Here is a 20,682-nt window from a genome sequence, read left to right as displayed (position 1 = left end):
TAGAGCAGCCAATTGACTACTTGTACTAAACATTTTTGCCATATCAGAGCTTGCGATATTAGGTAACGTGAGCTCATGTGGCCCACTCCCCCTCCAGCCAGGTATTATTCTGTGCTGTTTGAGTTAAGGGGGTGTGTCACAATATATATAAATGTAACAACTTTTGCAGTAAAAAAAATAAAGAAAAAAAATAACATCCATTTAATATATAGGAGACCTTAGACATATGGAAAAACATGGTTGTGTTTTGTTACACTTCGGGTAGGGGTATCTAAAAGAAAAATGTGGACACACGCACACTTGGTTGAGTCCTCAACTTATATACACAAACAAATACTACATTAATGCACAGCATGAATGCACACACAATCCACCCCCACTATAAAACTCACCGGGCCGCCCCATGCCGACCTTCTCCAGGTCCTCGTTCTTGACGTAGTCGAAGTGGGAGAGTCGCGTCACGTTGAGATCGTCGCGGATACGCAGGAAGTACTGCTGCAGCTGCACCTCCATCAGCAGCTCCAGGAGCCATTCTGTGCCCTCCTCCGACTGCATATTACTGCCTAGCTTCTGGATAACACACACGAAAAATGGAGGAGAAACCGGGTTTAAACATTGAGCCATTATGTGCCCTCCTCGCATGCATACACACATTACCTGTACAAAAAAACAAACACTCAAAACTAGAAGACTACACAACCTCTTCACAGTCAGACACAGATACAGCAATTTACCACACCAGTCGTCGTCCGTCCGTCGTCCCCCCCCCAAGAATACACTAGCACTGTCATGGATTGGTAGACAGACACATCAGTACACATAGACACAGGAAAAGAAAACGAGCATCTGCTGTCCAGATGATACACAACAGGCTTCACGTACCCTACTGTGCACTGCTCATCAGATTGTACCATGATGTACTGTAGGCCTGCCTACATTACATCCCTCAAAAGTCCCAGTCAATCTATCCAAACAGACAATCTATCCAAACAATTGATGCCCTTTTCATCATTCTCAAACATACCATGCATAGAATATATAGAGCTGTATATAGAGCTGCATGCACTTGGTTGATAGCCTACACATCGACTACTGTGCCGAGTTGTTTATGTGGCGAAAGAGGTCAACTGAAACGGAGAAACAAATGTTATCAGGATACCAAGAGTTGTTTTGACTTCTATCAAACATGTCCGGATGCTCTCCTCTCTATTTGACTCAGAGCGTTTGTCGGATATCAGGTGCTTTCAATTATCCACCTATCTAGTCCTGATAGAGATCAAGAGGGGGAGAGAGAAAAAAAGGACTGACAGACAGACAGAGGCTCGGAAACGGAGACGATAGTGAGGGGGAAAAAGAGAGAGGGAGAAGTTTTATGTGATTGGCTGCTGAACAGCAGCAATTACTAGTACCTCAGATACGGGGTCTCCTCTTTCGTAAGAGGGTTTTGTCTAGAAGGGATAAAACTTTTGTCAAAATGGACTTTCCGTAGCAGGTTTAAGATAATGCAGCAGGTTAGGAGAATTAGGTTAAGGTTAGGAAAAAGGGTTAGGCTTAGCTAAAACTGAGAAAATAAATAAATAAATACATTTAATTTTAATTTTAAATCAGCTTTTGACAAAAGCTGTATCCCATCTAGACCTGACCCCATAAGAAGACAAGCAAGGGGTCACCTGAGTGTCAGGATGTCTTTAAGTGCCTCAGTGAGTGCCTCATAAGTGTGGTGTGTGTGTGTGGTCTACTGCAGAAAAACCGACATCATGCTACAGTAGCTCCTGTGCTATGCTGTTTAAACTTCTAATGCTATGTGAAAAGCCTGGACGTTTCCTCAATGACAAGTTGACAACTCCTTGATGTCACACGCATTGGTAGCATCTGATTGGTTTCCCAAAAACTGTTGTATTGAAACGTATCTATAAAATTGCAACTTCACAACAATTCTCATGAGCATACATGAAACCAACTTCCCTAGCTTTGCAGTTAAGATCTCCAAAACTAACCAAAAAAGTTAGACATTGCAAAATGATATGATGTCACCCAGGTTAAGTTGTATGTCATTTAGGTCAGAGGACTCAATCAGCCTTTTGTGACTGATGGGATTCCGGTATTGACCAAGGCAGGGTCATAGGTTAAGGAGCAAAGGGGGTCATGGCTTCCTCTTTCCCAGTTCAACTGTTAATGGGTTTGGGTTGGAGACCCAAATAGTTCAAATGAGTCTACGATTAGTCATTCAAGCAGACAATAAAGTACAATCTCAACTCATACACCTGATAGCACATCCACACTTATGCACCCATGTACACACACAGGTCTTTATGACCAAGTCCAAAAACCGTTCACTAACTAGCAAGACATAGACACATCACTCAAATGAGTGACATTACTTCTATTTTGATTCAAATGTGTTTCAAAATGGTTACAGCAGATGTTTGCATCCTGATACGAATCCACTTCAAGGTCACATGCAGTAATATTCCTGTCTCAATGTTCCAAGCATCACTTTGGAATTTCACACCTCTTAGTGGTCTGACAACAGGGCTTTATCCACTTCGACAACCCCCAAGTAGAAAGTAGTCTTTGGGACAGGGGGCAGTATTTTCACATCCGGATGAAAAGCATGTCCAAAGTAAACGGCCTGCTACTCAGACCCAGAAGCTAAGATAGGCATATTAGTAGATTTGGATAGAAAACACTCTGAAGTTTCTAAAATTGTTTAAATCATGTCTGTGAGTATGACAGAACTTATTTGGCAGGTGAAACCCCGAAGAGAAACCATTCAGATTTTTTGTTTTGTTTTGAGGTCACTCTCTTTTCAATGGGTTTTCATTGAGAATCCAGAATTCTAATCGACTTTCCTGCAGGTCCTATCGCTTCCACTGGATGTCAACAGTCTTTAGAAATTGGTTGAGGTTTTTCCTTTGAGAAATGAAGAAGTAACACTGTTCAGAATGAGGCTCGAGGCAAGTGTACTCTTTGCTAGAGGCGCGTGACCTGAAAGCACGCTCCACTTTGGTTTTCCTCCGGTATTGAACACAGTATATGCCGTCTTCAATTTTACCGATTATTTACGTTAAAAAAATACCTATTACAAAAGTAGTTTGAAATGTTTGGACAATGCTTACAGGTAACTTTTGAGATATTTTGTAGTCACGTTGCGCAAGTTGGTACAGGTGTTTTTCTGGATCAAACGCGCCAAATAAAAGGAAATTTTGTATATATATATATATCGACGGAATTAATCGAACAAAAGGACCATTTGTGATGTTTATGGGACATATTAGAGAGCCAACAGAAGAAGCTCGTCAAAGGTAAAGCATGAATTATATTTTTATTTCTGCGTTTTGTCTCGCGCCTGCAGGGTTTAAATATGCTTTTCTCTCTTTGTTTACTGGGGTGCTATCCTCAGATAATTCATTCGCTGAAGTCAGGTGTTTGAATAAAAGCCACTATGCTAAGCTGTATTGTGGAAAACGGAAAGAGAAATTGATGAGAATTGCTCCACAAGGTACTTTATTCATGCATTAACTTCTGTAAATCTTCATTTTGGTCACGATGCGGAAAAACTTCCCTGCTTAGCTGTTGAAACCAAAGTGTCACCTCTCGTGGCAGTGCCTAAGACATGAGTCGACATCCCTTGCCTGGTAGCCAGGCTTGTCAGAGCTGATACCTAAAGAGGTTAAATGTTTCAAAGGAAAGAGGGGATACTGTTGGGGCTCCAGACTAACATATTCCCTTGGTGCCACTAACCTTTTCAGTTTTCTCACGGCGTCAGGGAATAGAACGAATTAGTAGGCCTAATCATTTTATGTCATTCACAGTGCTTTAAAAAGTGTAATAGACTACAGATATGGTATTCAATAAATACGTTTCATCTAACAAGTTCAAGCAAGAATGCATGACTCGAGATATATTGATGTGCAACCTAATCCAGTGATTGTCATGAATTTTGGGTTGGCAATTAGGCTTTTGTTATATTTTACTGTTAAAAATAGGACTACAGACTTTTGTTCAGTCAAGATTAATTTGCCTAGATCTTCATCATAGGCTAATTTATTTGGGGCTAATTCACCACCCGAGTAAGCGGAAACTCAAAACACACTAGCTAGATTGCATACTAAATGTAATACCCACTGGTATAAGCTATTTAATAATCTAACAGTAAATGTAATGTCCTAAAAATAAACTTTGCAGTTGTAGCATACTACCCAATGAGGCCCATACACATGCAATAGCCAACCTGCATTTTGCATGATCCGTATCTCAAAGCCATCTCAAATTGATTGGTTGTAAAATAGGTGCTATAGAGCTCAAAGGTATACCTACAGAACGCTGAGAACCTCCTCTCTTCAACGAAGCTGTCAGCACGCACACACAAACATCCACACTCAGGAACATCTCTTCATTAAATGAACAAATATTAAACAAGTTGTGTTTTCCCACTATTGGATTTTGAAATGTTATACAAATCAGGGCACTTTTCTTTTTCTCCTGGAGCGCAATGGGAGAGGCAGTGAGAGCAGCTCGCTCATCACAGCAGCAGGCCCCAGCGAAACAGGCACAGCATCTGACTCAGGACAGGCACTTTAATTACAGGAATCATGAGGATAATGCACTTTACTGTTTGACCAAATCATGTCATTAGCCTCCTAAAAAATAGGACGCTTTGAGTGAGGTGACTATGTAGAATGTGCAGCTCACACCAATCGCAAGTCACACAGTCAAGTCAAAGGGTCGCTAAATGCCACTAAATGGTATCAGTCTTGTGCCCTGGTAGTAAGTTTCCACTGACCTTTTTGGAGCAAGGCAGTTGGCAGTAGAAAGAGAAATATTGACGTTGTGTACATGGATTTGGCGCTTAGGAGGCACGAGGGGCGGAAGCTGGACGAGGTGTTCCGCTGCTAGGTGTCACTTGTCACGGGGCGGTGGGGAATGCTGGCCAACAGAAAAGGCTGCATCTCAATGGTCTAAAGTGGCTTTCTCTGCTCGTCTCCTTCCCTTGACTTGCGGTGTCTGGTATGAAAAAAACTAGTCAGGTCTCTGTCACCTTTCTTTCATCTGCACCTTCTGGTCTGAAACAATTGGATATGAAGTGCAGTATAATGACAAATCCACCACAAGTTTTCAGAATGCTGTCTTTTCCTTGAGGATTGAGCTCACTAACTTTCACCTCCAAGTGGAGGGAGAAAGGAGGGAGGGTTTGGAGTAATGGAATGGAGTTGGAAGAGCTACAAGAAGTCCCTGGTGAAAAATGCTTCTGGCCAGAACTCATTCCCCTAGTCGGAATGAAGAAATGCAAAAGGTCCTGGACTGCTCTCAAAGACATGCTGCGCAAAAACCCTCCCTGTAGTCTCCACAAGTCAGCCCAGAGGAATTTGTCTCAGTGTTCCTGAGTCAAAATGAGTCAGGCAACAAAAAGAGACAGCCAGGCAAAAGCAAGCAGTGCTTTCCTCAACTGGATCTGTGGATGCCTACTTCAACCACTTGTAACATTAGCCTTAAAGTCAGAGCGTCTCAAGAATTAATCGAGACATGGAGACTGTTTAGGATGTCTAGACTTGTACACTACATACCTAAAAGTATGTGGACACCTGCTCTTCAAAACACCTCTTTCCAAAATCATTGGCATTGCTGCTATAACAGCTTCCACTCTTCTGGGAAGGCTTTCTACTAGATGTTGGAACAATGCTGCGGGGACTTGCTTCCATTCAGCCACAAGAGCATTGGTGAGGTTGGGCACTGATGTTGGGTGATTAGGCCTGGCTCGCAGTTGGAATTACAATTAATCCCAAAGGTGTTCGATGGGGTTGATTTCAGGGCTCTGTGCAGGCCAGTCAAGTTTTTCCACACCGATTTTGATAAACCATTTCTGTATGGACCTCACTTTGTGCATGGGGACATTGTCATTCTGAAAAAGGGCCTTCCCCAAACTGTTGCCACAAAGTTGGAAGCACATAATCGTCTAGAATGTCATTGTATGCCTTAGCGTTAAGATTTCCTTCACTGGAACTAAGGGGCCTAGACTGAACCATGAAAAACAGCCCCAGACCATTATTCCTCCTCTACCAACCTTTACAGTTTGCACTATGTATTCGGGCAGGTAGTGTTCTCCTGGCATCCACCAAACACAGATTCGTTCGTCAGACTGCCAGATGGTGAAGCAACGGGTGTGGCTGAAATAGCTGAATCAACTAATTTGAATTGTGTCCACATACTTTTGTATATATAGTGTATTCATTAGTGTGTTTAGTAGAATACATTTAGTGGGTAGATTGTGTTAGTATGTCGTCCTAAGCTCAAGAAGAGCAAGCACAGCTGTTGTGGTGAGGTTTGGTCAAGCCAGAGAAAATTATTAAGCAAGTTTTTTTAAACGGGCAAATGGGACTCATCATTGCAGTTCATAACTGGGTAAAGGCATTTAGCATTGGCCTCGCAATGTGAAACAATGACCGTCATGTGGAAGGGCTTTGACATTTGGCAAAGTGAAGCAATGAACATCATGACCTGATGTCTGTCTCAGAGTGTCTCTGTTGCTTCAAAAATACCCAGCTGCAGAAGTTACTTGAGTTTTCATTGGCAATAAACCATCTTTGGGTCAGGGATTTATGCAATCCAAGCTAATTTACATTTTGGCCCGGGGCAGTATATCAAGTTAATTTTGAGCAATATTCCAAACGCCTGTATCGCAAGAATCACGTTTTTTTCTTATTTTTAGTTTTTATGAGCTTATATGTCCGCTTGTTCTCATGTTGACTTTTTGGTCGTCTCCTTCACTCCTCTGTGTATCTTCCCACAGACACAGATACCAAACCCCTCCCCCTGCCACTCACAGCAACAAAGATTAAAGATCACTTCTTCCTTTCTGACAACAATCAGCTTCAACTCGTTATTTGGATTTGAGGTTTGATCCAACAGAATCCGTCATATGGACACCGAAACACATTGAGACATTATTTTATGGTAACAGAGGAGAAGTTAAAAAGGGTATCGTTAGAAAGGTTGTGTTTTAACTGCTCAAATTGTGTAAAGAGCAGACCCTACTAAAATGGGTTGATTGATTCTGGAAAATTAATGCTCAGTTTCTGTTGTGAGCAACATTCCGGTACCACGTACTGCTAGCAGCATTTTAGCCAGACTTATACTAGCTGTAGTCTGTGTTTTATAAAAAGTGCAATGAGCATAAAAAAATATTATATAAGGAATTTGCAACTCGTTCTCATTCTGTGAAATAAGGTAGGCCACTTGATTTCAACATTTTCACAAAGTGGACAAGCATGCTGTTCAAACAGTTGAAGACGGACAGAAGGGTGGGTTCATAACCAATGTTCCCGAGGGTACATAGCTCCCCAGTACTGCCACGCAGAAGAAATATCAGATTGAACTTCACTCAACTTTCTAGTTAGTTAACACGATCAATGTTTCCCTTTACTGTGGGAACTAGGATCAAATCAACGCAATATTAGCCACTTTCAATGCAACATACCAAAACTATGCAAGACATTTTTTTGTAGGCAGAATGCATCAGAGTAAGATTCTATTGCATTGACATGCACAACTCAGCCTGTACTCTACACAGACCAGTGCGGCATAACCAATCAGAGCTGCAGTAGGCCTATATGCAAATATCCATTGCTATATATGGATGTGTCATTCACTTTGAACTGGACTGTGTTTACAACATGAGCCATGTGTGCAAATTTGTTCATATGCTTTGCCAGTTAGTGAGTTACTAGCCCAGTTATAGATCATTTGTAGTCAGCAAAGGGGGAGTGATTGCTTCCTATAAGAGCACAAAACATGTACATTTCCAGACATCTTTGAAACCTATTTTGAGACAGGCTTGAATAAGCTAAGTAGCCAATAGGTAGCATAATTTGTTTCTTGCATCAAACAACACAACATTTTCATTCACCTCATTGCCTGAAGGACAGGTAGATAAATAAGAATGTCAAGCCCTGCATGTTTTTTTTCCCAAAGGTCTCATGGAATGTAGGCCTACATTGAACACCACACTTTGGCTGTTACTGTAGGCTGAACAATAGAACAGCTATTTCCATGTTAAAATGTTATGGGACGCATTTTCTCCATTGTTTTTGATGTTAGGGCACTCTGGTAAGCCTACATTGTGATCAAAGAGCCACAGTAGCCTACGTTACCACTGTCTGAAATCGTAACTTAAAGCGAGTACAGCTCAGTGTTCACAGAACTTTCAAGTTTGCACTAAGCAGACCTGAAATGTTACTTACTGCCGTAAAAAATGAGGGAACATTGTAACAATTAAACTGTTCTACCTTGTTAGCTAGCAAATAGATGGCTGGATTTTAAATATAAAAAGATTAGCTGGCTACTCACTAGCACGTGAGCTTGGGTTTGAGAGATTGTTTATGAGACCTGTGTTAATTTTCTATAATGCCTGCTACAAAATTCGAAACCCAGATCAGTGGTTGCAAAAATACAACAAAGCCTATTTAGAGAAACATTTTTTTATTTTTGTGTTTAATCGAGATATACACTGAGTATACCAAACATTAGGAACACCTTCCTAATATTGATTTGCACCACTCCCTTTTGCCCTCAGAACAGCCTCAATTCGTTGGGGCATGGACATAACAAGGTGTCAAAAGCGTTCCACAGGGATGCTGGCCCATGTTGACTCCAATACTTTCCACAGTTGTGTCAAGTTGGCGGTATGTCCTTCATTCTTGATACACAAGGGAAACTTGAGTGTGGAAAAATCCAGCAGCAGTGCAATTCTTGACACAAACCGGTGTACCTGGCACCTACTACCATACCCAGTTACAAAGACTCTTAAATATTGTTTGTCTTGCCCATTCAACCTTTGAATGGCACATAAACAATCCATGTCCCAGTTGTAACAAGGCTTAAAAAACCTTCTTTAATAACCTGTTGTGACTAGGGGGCAGTATTTTCTTTTTTGGAAAAAAAACATTCCTGTAGTAAACGGGATATTTTGTCAGGACAAGATGCTAGAATATGCATATAATTGACAGCTTAGGATAGAAAACACTAAAGTTTCCAAAACTGTAAAAATATTGTCTGTGAGTATAACATAACTGATGTTGCAGGCTGAGAAAAATCCAATCCGGAAGTGCCTCATGTTTTGAAAGCGCTGCGTTCCTTTGCGTCCCTATTGAGCAGTGAATGGGCTATCAAAAAGATTACTCTTTCTCCGTATTCCCGAAGGTGTCTACAGCATTGTGATGTAGTTCTACGCATTTATGTTGAAGAATACCCGTAAGCGGCTACATTGCGCAAGTGGTCACCTGATGCTCCCAGAGAGATTCTCGCGTAAAATACAGGGAGGTAGCCATTACTCCAGTCGGTCCTACTGAAAAACTAATTGTCCCAATGGATATATTATTGAATAGATATTTGAAAAACACCTTGAGGATTGATTATAAACAACGTTTGCCATGTTCCTGTCGATATTATGGAGCTAATTTGGAATATTTTTCGCTGTTTTCATGACTGCAATTTCCGGGCGATTTCTCAGCCAAACGTGAAGAACAAACGGAGCTATTTCGCCTACAAAAATAATATTTTGGGAAAAAAGGAACATTTGCTATCTAAGTGGGAGTCTCGTGAGTGAAAACATCCGAAGCTCAAAGGTAAACGATTTCATTTGATTGCTTTTCTGATTTCCGTGACCAAGTTACCTGCTGCTAACTGGACAAATGCTATGCTAGGCTATCGATAAACTTACACAAATGCTTGTCTAGCTTTGGCTGTAAAGCATATTTTGAAAACATGAGATGACAGGGTGATTAACAAACGGCTAAGCTGTGTCTCAATATATTTTATTTGTGATTTTCATGAATAGGAATATTTTCTAGGAATATTTATGTCCGTTGCGTTATGCTAATTAGTGTCAGGTGATGATTATGCTCCCTCATGCGGGATGGGGAGTCATTAGAGGCAGTCACCTCCCCTTCAACTACACTGATTGAAGTGGATTTAACAAGTGCCATCCATAAGGGATCATAGCTGGATTACCTGGATTCACCTGATCAGTATTTGTCATGAAAGAGCAAGTGTCCTTAATGTTTTGTATACTTTTGTATATTGTGAAACTGCCCATAAGTAAAAATTATTTTAAGGCCATATTGTCCAGCCCTGCCAACATTAACCGTACACTAGAACTACAGTGAGATTTGCCTACGTTCAAAAGATCTAAGCTGTGTACGAATAGTGTACTAACCACACTAACCGTACTATTTGTGACATAAATTAAGTATATAGTATGCTTATTGCTCATAGTATGGATATAGTTAGTATGCCAAAAGTTCCTGGATGTAGTACTAAATTCATCAAAATATGAAGTATACACACAGTGGACACTATTTCCGTGCTTTTAGGGTACATAATGCAATTCTGGCTTCACAACGTTTTCAGATTTTAAGAAAATGGCGGAAAATATGCAGCCGAAGTCTGACGAGAAGGGATACAAATTCTTTGCTTTAACTAATTATGACAAATGTTAAGAAAATGTTGAGCAATGGAATAAAGTATTAAAGTAAATTACACGTTGGCTGACAATTTGTTAGCTACGCTATCCTTACGAACCGCACAGCATATCATTACAGCAGCAGTATGTACCAGGTATGCTAGCCACCTACTTACAGTAACGTTGTTAGTTGGTTACTAGTACATTGAACTTGCCAGTATATTTACTTTATGCTAACTACCTAACTACCATAAAGTATATTTACTTTATGCTAACTACCCAATGTTTATTGACTAGATTATTCACGTCATTCATAGCTTAGCTAAGTGGTCTAGTCGTTCGGGCCCGTTCGTAAATTCGCTCTGGCTATCTACTCCGATTTCAAAGCACTCTGACTGCCAGAGGCAGAGCGCAGAATAACTGATGAATTTACGAATGCTCAACACCCATTGAATGTGGCCGGTGTCAGTAAACGTCTGCAATTTTTTTTACATTTAAATTATTGACAAGCACAACAGTTAATAACCATACCCTCTGGATAACAAAAACAGTCTAACTAGCTCTGTTAGGGTGAGTAAAATGGTCAGAGTGAGATGTTCTCTCATTTGTGTCTGAAAGTAGCTAGCAAGTTAGCTTGGGTGCTTGACTGCCAGTCAGAACGCTCAGATCAACCCTCCTACTCCTTGGTCAGAGCGTCCAGTGTGCGCTCTGAATGCTCCGAGAGCAAAATGCTCCGAATTTTTGAACGGACAATCTGACAACGCCCTGAATTTACAAACGCCCAGAGCGCACACTTATTGAATTGACAAACACACCCAAAGTCTAGTTAGTAATTTGCTATGCTTCACGCTAGCAAGAGGTTGCATAGCAACAGCATCAACTTCCTGTAGACATGCAAAGCCATAGTACGCACAATTGAAAGGATACCGTTTGCTTACAATATACTAAAATTAACTAATAGTATATAGTATGTGGTATATACTCATTAAGTTTGTAGTATAGAGTATGTTAGTATGGGTTTTCAAACACAGCTCTAGTAATTCCAGGAGGAAACCAAGAATTGTCTGGTTTCTAACTAAAACATGATTGCCACTGAAACCAGGCTTAGTAATGTTAATTAATCTTACATATCAAAATACATTGGATGTGGACAGGTTCAGCCTACCACTGCATATATCAATGTTGAGACATGTCACTGAACACATGTGTTTGTGTCAGGTGCGTACACTTTTACATAGGATATACCCATACAAGCATAGGTGACCCAAAAATCTTTCATTTGAGGAACCTTATCTTCACCCAACTTCCTCCACCTTGGTAGAAATGCCTTGGATACACTCACAATTCTATTACCAGACCAGCCACGATTATACCCATTAATTTCATTACCATATCACCAATATCAAAACAACTTGCCAACGAGAGGAAACAAGTAGACTTACTCCGTACACATGGAAGTGTGCCAGGAAAGGGAACGACTTTTTGAGCTTGTCGAAACGCCGCATCCCGAATTCCGTGTATGAATGTCTGTTTTTAAATCCTCAGAGGCGCCTTCTCCTGTGGCCTGACAGTATCAGAGCAGCGGGAGTCCCAGTTCTACCACCGGAGGGGGAACATTGTGCGTCCACCGATCCGAATCCCAATCCCGGGAAAGGAAAAGGTCAACTTTGTGAGCTTTTGTAGCCAGGCTACATTCCATCGCGGCGCAATCCACATAAGCTCCTTTAGTTCCTCGACACAACACAGGAAAAAAATCAAAAGAAACCTACACAATGGTCGAATCAGAGGGATAAATCCAGAGGAAAGCGCTTTGAGGGACTGTTAGTTTGTCTGGCAGTATTCCGAGGTTGGCTGAGATCTATCTCAATACTGTCCAGTAGCCAAGGTATGTCAGCTTATGTCGAGTTTGTAAGAGTACTCTGACAGTCTCCCATGCAAAGCAGCAAGGTCTCTATAGCAAACCTTCTAAAAAACAAGTCCCTCTCTCCTACCCCCCCCCCTCTTCTCCACCCATTAGTTTATCCATCCCCTCCATCGTGGGGCTAAAAATAGTAGCGACCTGGTCTCAGTTCACTCAGAGCAGCCAGCTGCAGAAGAGAGAAAAGGAAAGTGGGGAGCAGCGGAGCGTTTGACTCACAGTGTGTGTATGTGTGGTAAGTTGTTTAAGTGAGTGAGTTTGTGTATTTATTTGTTTGTGGAGCACATTAATGTGTTTGTGTGTATGTATGCACATTAGTGTGTGTGTGCAGTGGAAGGATGAGCTGTTCCTTCTGTGTCGCTCTGGCTCTCTCCTCACTCTCTACTCTTTCTCTTGCTGGATGGCTGGTGCTGACAGTTTGGTAATTCCTGGTATTCCCGCTCTCCCTGCTATTCTCTCCTTCACTCACTCTCTTTCCCTTTCAATCTCTGCCCATCTCCCTTTTCCTCTAACCCCTGTCTCGCTACCTCCCCTGCCCTCCCCTTTATCTCCCTTTCCCTCACCCTCGACACACTGTAAACCCTGTCACAACTGATAATGTAATAACTGCCATATATGTAATAACTGCTAATAATGTAATAACTTTTGTGTATATATATATATATATATTGTAATAAAGCTAATAAAGTTATGAAGATGCTGAACACAATGCAGTAAAGTTTTTGTGCATAATTACATTATGCGCTGATTGTAATTATATTACATTATGCGCTGATTGTTACATTATAAAGTGGTAAAAAAAATCAATAGTGTAATAACTTGAACCAATAATGTAATAACTAAAATCACTTTTCTTTAATGGCATGCGTACTAACTGTCACACATTTGAGGAACACTTTGCATCTGCATCCATTGGGGGTGAAGGGGGGTACTATTTCACTTCCATTCTTACTTAGCAAACATCGGGTCGTCAAGAAAAATGTATAATAACAATCCTCAATTTGAAGACACACATTTCAGTCATGGGATTAGCAAATGATAAATGATTAATTAATGATCACAAATATATTCAAAAGGCCTTTCTGTAAGACCACATTGCCTTACAGAGTGGAGATGGAACCAGACTCATGTCAACACCCCCCTCCCACAATGAGGGGATAGATACACATGTGAACAACAGGCACAACTCTGATATAAAGATGAGGGGGAGTTGAATATTTGATAAGGAATTATATGGCGAAGGCATTTTAAATTCATTGACGTGATATGCATAGCCCGTCTTGAATTTCAACAGGGATAGTGTTTAGTTTTTTTAAAAGTTGCCAGTATGTCACATGCCTCACACGTATATTAGTACACAACCTAGGTATTACACAACTTATATTAGATCAAATAAGCCTCACATGTAGTAATTTGTGTTAATCTTGACTAAATTCGACATTCATTACCCCCATACAAAAAAATCTCACCAGCTTAATAATTAAGGCTCTGCTTAACACGGACAGATTTAGGGCAAAGATATGACTCTTGCATTGCCTCCCTCTCTCTGGTAAGTTTCAGTTCAGTCTAAAACTGGGTTCCCAGCAAACCGGATGTCCTAAGGACATTGGATGACGTTCCCATTAGGTCCCTTTAAAGGTTTCAGCGAGACGTTATCCCACTCTAGGAACATTATAACACAAAGTTAACCTCAGGACCATAAGAGGACGTTCAATACAGGTCCCTGTTTGGTTGGAGTGTCTAGTGCCCTGTAAGTAGTGCCCTTTAAGTTACCAGAACGTCACTGAGGACTATGTCCGGACCATTGTAGGACGTTCTCAGAACTTTCATTTTACTAGTCATTAGGATGTTGCATGATGGTCCCAAGGGAATGTCTCTGCAAACAAACATTTGTTGTTAGGACGTCCCAGGAATGTCACGAAATGGTCCCCAAAGTGATCAGGACCTTGTGTAAAAACGTCCCCAAAGACATTTTTAAGACGTTGTGTCATGGTCCCCGGAGGTTTTTGTCACTTCATGGTCCCAGGTGTGCCAAACCATTATAAAGTAAAGTAATTCAATGGTATGGGGGTTTTAAGGTAAGTGGTACGCTGTTCAGCTAAAATATAGTGTATAACTCTTAAATCAATGGCAATATGATTACATTTGGCATGACCACTAACTGACTTGCCAATATGACCCCACCTGAGATTAAACTCACAACATCTGGATTTGGGGTATGCTGATCTTATGTCCTAAAAATGTCCTTTGGGATGTCCCTGGGACAAACCGGGAACTAAACAAAACCTCCAGGGGACCATGACACATCATCCCAAGAACATCCTAAAAACATGTCTTGCATGTACGGTGGGTATTGAACATCACCACCCCCTTTGAAAATGTTCACCTTTTGTTGCCTTACAGCCTAAAATGAAAACACATAAAAATCAGACTTTTTCCGGCTTTATTTACACACAGTAACCCAAAATATCCAAGTGAAATTTTTTTATAAAATCTGAAAATGTATTCAAAGTAATAACAGTAGAATACCCTATTTGGATAAGTGACCACCCCTGAGTTAATACTTGGTGGAACCACCTTTTGTCTTAATTACAGCCATGAGTCTCTTTGAATATAACTCTACTAACTTTGCAATATTTGCCTACCTATATTGTGCAATATTTGCCCATTCTTCCTTGCAGAATTGTTCAAGCTCAGTCAAATTGCATGGTGACCGCTCATGGACTCATCTGACCACACCACCTTTTGCCACTTAGTCTCGGAATCTACAATGTGCTATTTCGCAAAGCTCAAATGAGACTTGATGTGGCTTTTGAGGATTTTTTTTCTTTCTTGCCACTCTCCCATAGAGGCCAGATTAGTGGAGGGCTTGTGATATTCTGGTCACATGCACACATTGACCAGTCTTTGCCATAAAGGCCTGAAGCTCCTGAAGGCCTGAAGTCTCCTCCTTGCCCGGTCATCCAGTTTGGAGGGATGGCCTGATCTATGCAGGGTCTGGGTGGTGCCATACGCCTTCCACTTCTTAATAATGGTCTTAACTGTGCTCCGAGGGACAAAGCCTTTGAAATCCTTTTATATCCATCCCCTGACTTGTGCCTTTCCACAACTTTATCTCATAGATCTTTTGAAAGTACCTTTCTGCCCTTCGTGGATTCTTTGCTTTGAATTGCACTACTAAGCACAGTGGAGTCCTCTATGAACAAATGCTTTTATTCTGAACTAATTAAAGTCACTACAATTGATCATAGATGGAAGCCAATTAGCTTGATTTGTGATCTGGAAAGTGGTCGGTTATACCTGAGCAAGTTGGCAATTGCAATTGTAAGGGGGGGTTTCACTTATCCAAATAGAGTATTTTACCGTTTTAATTGTAATTAATTAGTTTTTATTTGTATTTTTTACTTCGATATTGTGGGTTAACTGTGTGTAAATAAAGCCGGAAAAATATATTTTTTATGTGTTTTAATTTCAGGCTGTAAGGCAGCAAAAGGTGAACATTTTGAAAGTGGCCGGTGACTTTCTATACCCACTTGAGTAAATGATTATGCTACTCAAAGACAAATAAATACAATTTCTAAACTGATCCAATCATTTAGTTACATTTTTTGCACCCGTTACTGAAATGTGTCTCACCACCTGGATTTGGTTTTATGTAACATTTTAAAAGGTGTATTTTACATTGGATAAAACTAGAGACTCAGGGCTACAAAATTGTATATTATACACTCCATTTTAGGAACAATGGGAAAGTAATTCTGCTTTGAAAGTTATTAATCAACTTGTAAACTCAGTTTTGAGAAAATTGCCTTTGAATGTTTTGGTATCTAGTGAAGAGCTCTTCTTTGTCTACACCCATTCAGCATCATTCACACCCTCTTAAGCTTTAGCCAAAATGTAATTCCAAAAGGAATTACATTTGCAAGCCAGCATAAGGTAGCGTTGCAAACTTCTGTTTTTTCCAGGTTTTCCCAGGAATCACGGTTGGAAGATTGCTGGAAATCCTCCAAACTATTTTTGGTTTTCTTTCTGGTAATTTTGGGAAAGTTAAAACAATTTCCCTACTTGCAGGCCTGAAGTGGCCTGTACCATGAGTTTCAGGTCACTGTATTAGGGTAAAGTTAAACCTAAAAATAAATGCCTTATGAGATGTGTAATGTATTGTCATAAAAAGTTTAACTATAATGATAATATTCGCCTAGGAATATTCATTTAGCGAAGGCCACAGGACAGAAAATGAACGAATTCAACAATTATGTCTCGGTCACTAACAAGTAAAATCATAGGTGGTAACTCTACAATTCATTCGAAAAGGTAAGGCACACTGGGAAATTATATTGGAGGTGTGGTTTAGAGGGTGCATCTGGAGCCCCTACTGGGTCATAGTCAATGTTCCCTCTAAACTGCGCATATGCACTGGCGCACAGCTCCCCCGGGACTGACGCACAGAAGAAATATCAGCCCGTGCAGAGAAGCACAAGATTGAACTTTACTCAACTTTCTAGAGTTTTCACCATTATTGAAGAATTATGTTAAAAACATCCTGAAGATTGATTCAATACATTGTTTGACATGTTTCTACTGACTGTTACGGAACTTTTTGACATTGTCTGCTTTTAGTGAACGCGCTTCGTGACTATGTCCAAAAGTAACTATTTGGACATAAATGATGGACATTACCGAACAAAACGAACATTTCTTGTGGAAGTGGGAGTCCTGGGAGTGCATTCCGACAAAGATCAGCAAAGGTAAGTGAAGATTTATAATGCTATTATTACTTTTGTTGACTGCATAATATGCCGGATATATTTGTGTCTTGATTGGGCTCTGAACGCCGACTCAGATTATTGTATGGTTTGCTTTTACCGTAAAGCTTTTTTGAAATCTGATACAACGGTTGCATTAAGGAGAAGTGCATCTAAAATTCCATGCATAACAGTTGTATCTTTTAGCAATGTTTATTATGAGTATTCCTGTAAATTGATGTGGCTCTCTGCAAAATCAAAGGTTGTTTTGGAACTTCTGAAATTAAGGCGCCAATGTAAACTCAGATTTTTGGATATAAATATGAACTTTACTGAACAAAACATACATGTATTGTGTAACATGAAGTCCTATGAGTGTCACCTGATGAAGATCATCAAAGGTTAGTGATGAATTTGATCTATATTTCTGCTTTTTGTAAATCCTCTCTTTGGCTGGAAAAATGGCTGTGTTATTCTGTGAATAGGCACTCACCTAACATAATCGTTTGGTTTGCTTTCGTCATAAAGCCTTTTTGAAATGGGACACTGTGGCTGGATTTATAACAAGTGTATTTTTAATATGGTGTCAAATACATGTATGTTTGAGGAATTTTAATGGGATTTCTGTTTTGAATTTGGCGCCCTGCAGTTTCACTGGCTGTTGAAGAGGTGGGACGCTACAGTCTCACGTACCCTAGCCCTGGATATATATATTTTTTTAAATAAATCTTATGGAATGTAAGGCCTACATTGAACACCACACGTTGGCTGCTACTGTAGGCTGAACAATGGAGCAGCTATTTCCATGTTAAAATGTTATGGGATGCATTTTCTCCATTGCTTTTTATGGTAGGCCACTGTGGTAGACCTACATTACGATCAAATAGGAACTGTTAAAACTAAATTAAAGTGTTCACAGTAAATGCGCAATGAAAGTTGCATAGAATTTTCACAACATTCAAGTTTGCACTCAAGAGACCTCAAATTTGCTCAGTGACTGAAAAGTTTTGAGGGAACATTGGTCACAGTGACTATCGGCTTGAGTAATGACTACAAAATCACTAAGTAACTGTACTCAGAAATATTACGTGCAATGGGTTTCCTCAAAAGGTTGAGTAATGAAATAACATTGGGGTTTACAGTGTACCCCTACCCCATGTTCTCTCCCTCCCTCACGCTCTCAGACAGCCAGGGAAGTGCCCCGTGTCGAGGACAGAGGCACCATGGTATTCGGCTGGAGAAGCATTTGATCCGGAGCCAAGAGGTCAGATTTAACTGCAGGATGGAGAGCTCGTTTCCTGTGCACCCCCTACTTATGTTAGGATCTTAACAGGCCCCCTTCCCACCACCACTAATACCACCACACACACTCCTCCCCTCTCTCGCTCCAACACACTGACTCTCCTTCCTTCTCCCTCTGACCCAGTCAGCCCTTCTCTTGCCTCTCTCCCCCCATTCTTTCCCCCAGCTCCCCCACCATTTCTCTCTTTTCCCACCCTCTCCGGCTAACCCATCTCTCTCTCTCACTCTCCCCTTCTGTCATTCCCTCCTCCCTACAGTCTCTCCATTCCTGTGGGACTAACAGGCCGACAGCATTTTCTTCTTTATTTGGTGCGGTCTTTATTTCCTGCCTGCTAACCCTCCAAAAATGTTCTCTGCAGACTATAAACAAACCCATACCAGCTGTTTTTCTCCCGCTCAATGGCAGGCTATTTTCTTTGGTCCGTCACTGCCCATGAGTCAGAACTATTACACTTTGTCTATCCTTGCTTTCCTTTTTTCTCCCTCTTTTTCAGTCTCACACTTCTTTCAGGCTTCAGCAGAAGGCTTCACTGAGCACAGTCATAACAGCCAAAGTTATTAATTAGGCAGCTCTTTCTTTATGAGAGGAAAAGAACGGGAAGGCTACCAGACAGTAGAGAGGGTGGGAGGGAAGGAAGGCGGGGGGAGAGAGACGTAAACTACAACAAACTGGGATCCCGTCGTCACACAGTCTGCCTCTAATTAAGGGAGGAATGTCCGAGGAGGATCCAGCCTGTACTGCTTGGCGATATACATCGGCAAACACGAGAATGTTTTCGCACAGTTTTTGAAACGTTTTTTAATGTTGAGGTGATGACTGTTTGTTGGGTCCAGGTTAACAGACTCAGTCTACACCTTTCTTCATCCTCTCTGAATGAAAAAGAAACTAACAGCTGGGGAGCCAAAAAGTTAATTGGTGGTTCCACAATGGTTCCTCTGTAGTTTTCAAAGCAACATTGGTTGGTCCCCAAGCACTCCTATATTTTGAATTGCTTTCATTCCAAATGTCTACTCCCACTAAAAGGTGACAATGGTGTGTTCTTTAAAATTGATGAAATTCTGTGTAAGAGTGAGATGAAGTCATGCATCTGGCTCCTGACCATCACCACAGGATATGACAAAGGGAGCTCTCCTTCCCCAACGCCCACTGCACAGGGATACAGTCTGCAAATAAACTCCCCACGGTACAGCGTGGTTAGAGACAGAGACGCTTTAAAGCGACCTTTCCACCAAGTGAGCAGGTCTTATTGGTCAGTGGTCACGTCTACCTCAGAATGTAGTGCAGCTCAGCATTTCTCAAGGGCAACCACGATAAATTGAACTGCTGTCATATAAATAAAAGCGTTGTTGCATGGATCGGAACCCTTTTTTCAATGTCAGCCTAAAATGACATACCCAAATCTAACTGCCTGTAGCTCAGGACCTGAAGCAAGGAAATGCATATTCTTGATACCCTTTTAAAGGAAACACTTTGATATTTGTGGAAATGTGAAATTAATGTAGGAGAATATAACACATTCAATCTAGTAAAAGATCATTCAAACAAAGGAACGTGTTTTCGATATATATTTTTTTCTTCATCTTTGAAATGCAAGAGAAAGGCCATACTATCAGATAGGAGTTTAGGTGTAATTTAGATTTTGGCCACCAGATGGAAGCAGTGTGTGTGCATAGTTTCAGACAGCAGGGGTTCAAACTGTAGAACCCAGTTCCTACATTTAAATATAAAAATGGATTTTATCAAACAAATCTATGCTCCATTTTATCTCGAAGAAATAAAGGAAGACAAATCAGAGCAAGATTATTGAATGTAATTACATTATTTACCTTCAGAGGTGAATGTATCAAACCAGTTGCCGTGAAAAGTGTTTTGTTGTTGTGCACTCTCCTCAAACAATAGTATGGTATTTTTTTTTGTAATAGCTACTGTAAATTAGACACCGGTCCGTACAATACACAAATAAACAAAAGTTAATTAAAAAAGTTAAAGTTAAATTTCTGCATTGGCCAAAAGCAGGTCTTATATATGTTGCATTTCATTGAAACAGAGAAGAAAATTCCCAGTGTCTCGTAGAGACTCATTCATTATGATTGAAAAGGGTGAAACAGATGAGCACTCTACTCAGACACATACCTTAGTACAGCCAAGTCTGTTCACACACAAGTAGGGTACATTTTTACCTATGGGTGGTCCTGTATATCTCAGTTGGTGGAGCATGGCATTTGCAACAGCAGGATTGTGGATTCGATTCCCAGGG

At 40.7% G+C, this 20,682-nt stretch overlaps 1 protein-coding gene across 8 annotated transcripts in view; it reads right to left on the bottom strand.

The window, feature by feature from the left end:
- The window catches only part of tnk2b (tyrosine kinase, non-receptor, 2b), a 116,754-nt gene that overhangs the window by 58,767 nt on the left and 37,305 nt on the right, over nt 1–20,682 (bottom strand). For 3 of the 8 annotated variants that reach the window (XM_024435202.2, XM_024435204.2, XM_024435200.2), the window contains exons 1-2: nt 11,902–12,867; nt 393–570 (exon numbers count right to left, since the gene is read on the bottom strand). In XM_024435202.2, coding sequence (XP_024290970.1) covers nt 393–570; nt 11,902–11,964 — 241 coding nt within the window. In that variant the 5' untranslated portion in view covers nt 11,965–12,867. Of the gene's footprint in view, nt 1–392; nt 571–11,901; nt 12,871–20,682 lie in introns of those variants that run through there. The other 5 variants (XM_024435199.2, XM_024435198.2, XM_024435203.2 and 2 more) reach the window with 5 other exon arrangements.

This window comes from Oncorhynchus tshawytscha, linkage group LG10, assembly GCF_018296145.1.
Source record: "Oncorhynchus tshawytscha isolate Ot180627B linkage group LG10, Otsh_v2.0, whole genome shotgun sequence".
Taxonomy (NCBI): Eukaryota; Metazoa; Chordata; class Actinopteri; order Salmoniformes; family Salmonidae; genus Oncorhynchus; species Oncorhynchus tshawytscha.
Note: the sequence above shows the minus strand (reverse complement) of the source record. Positions and strands in the feature narration are given on the sequence as shown.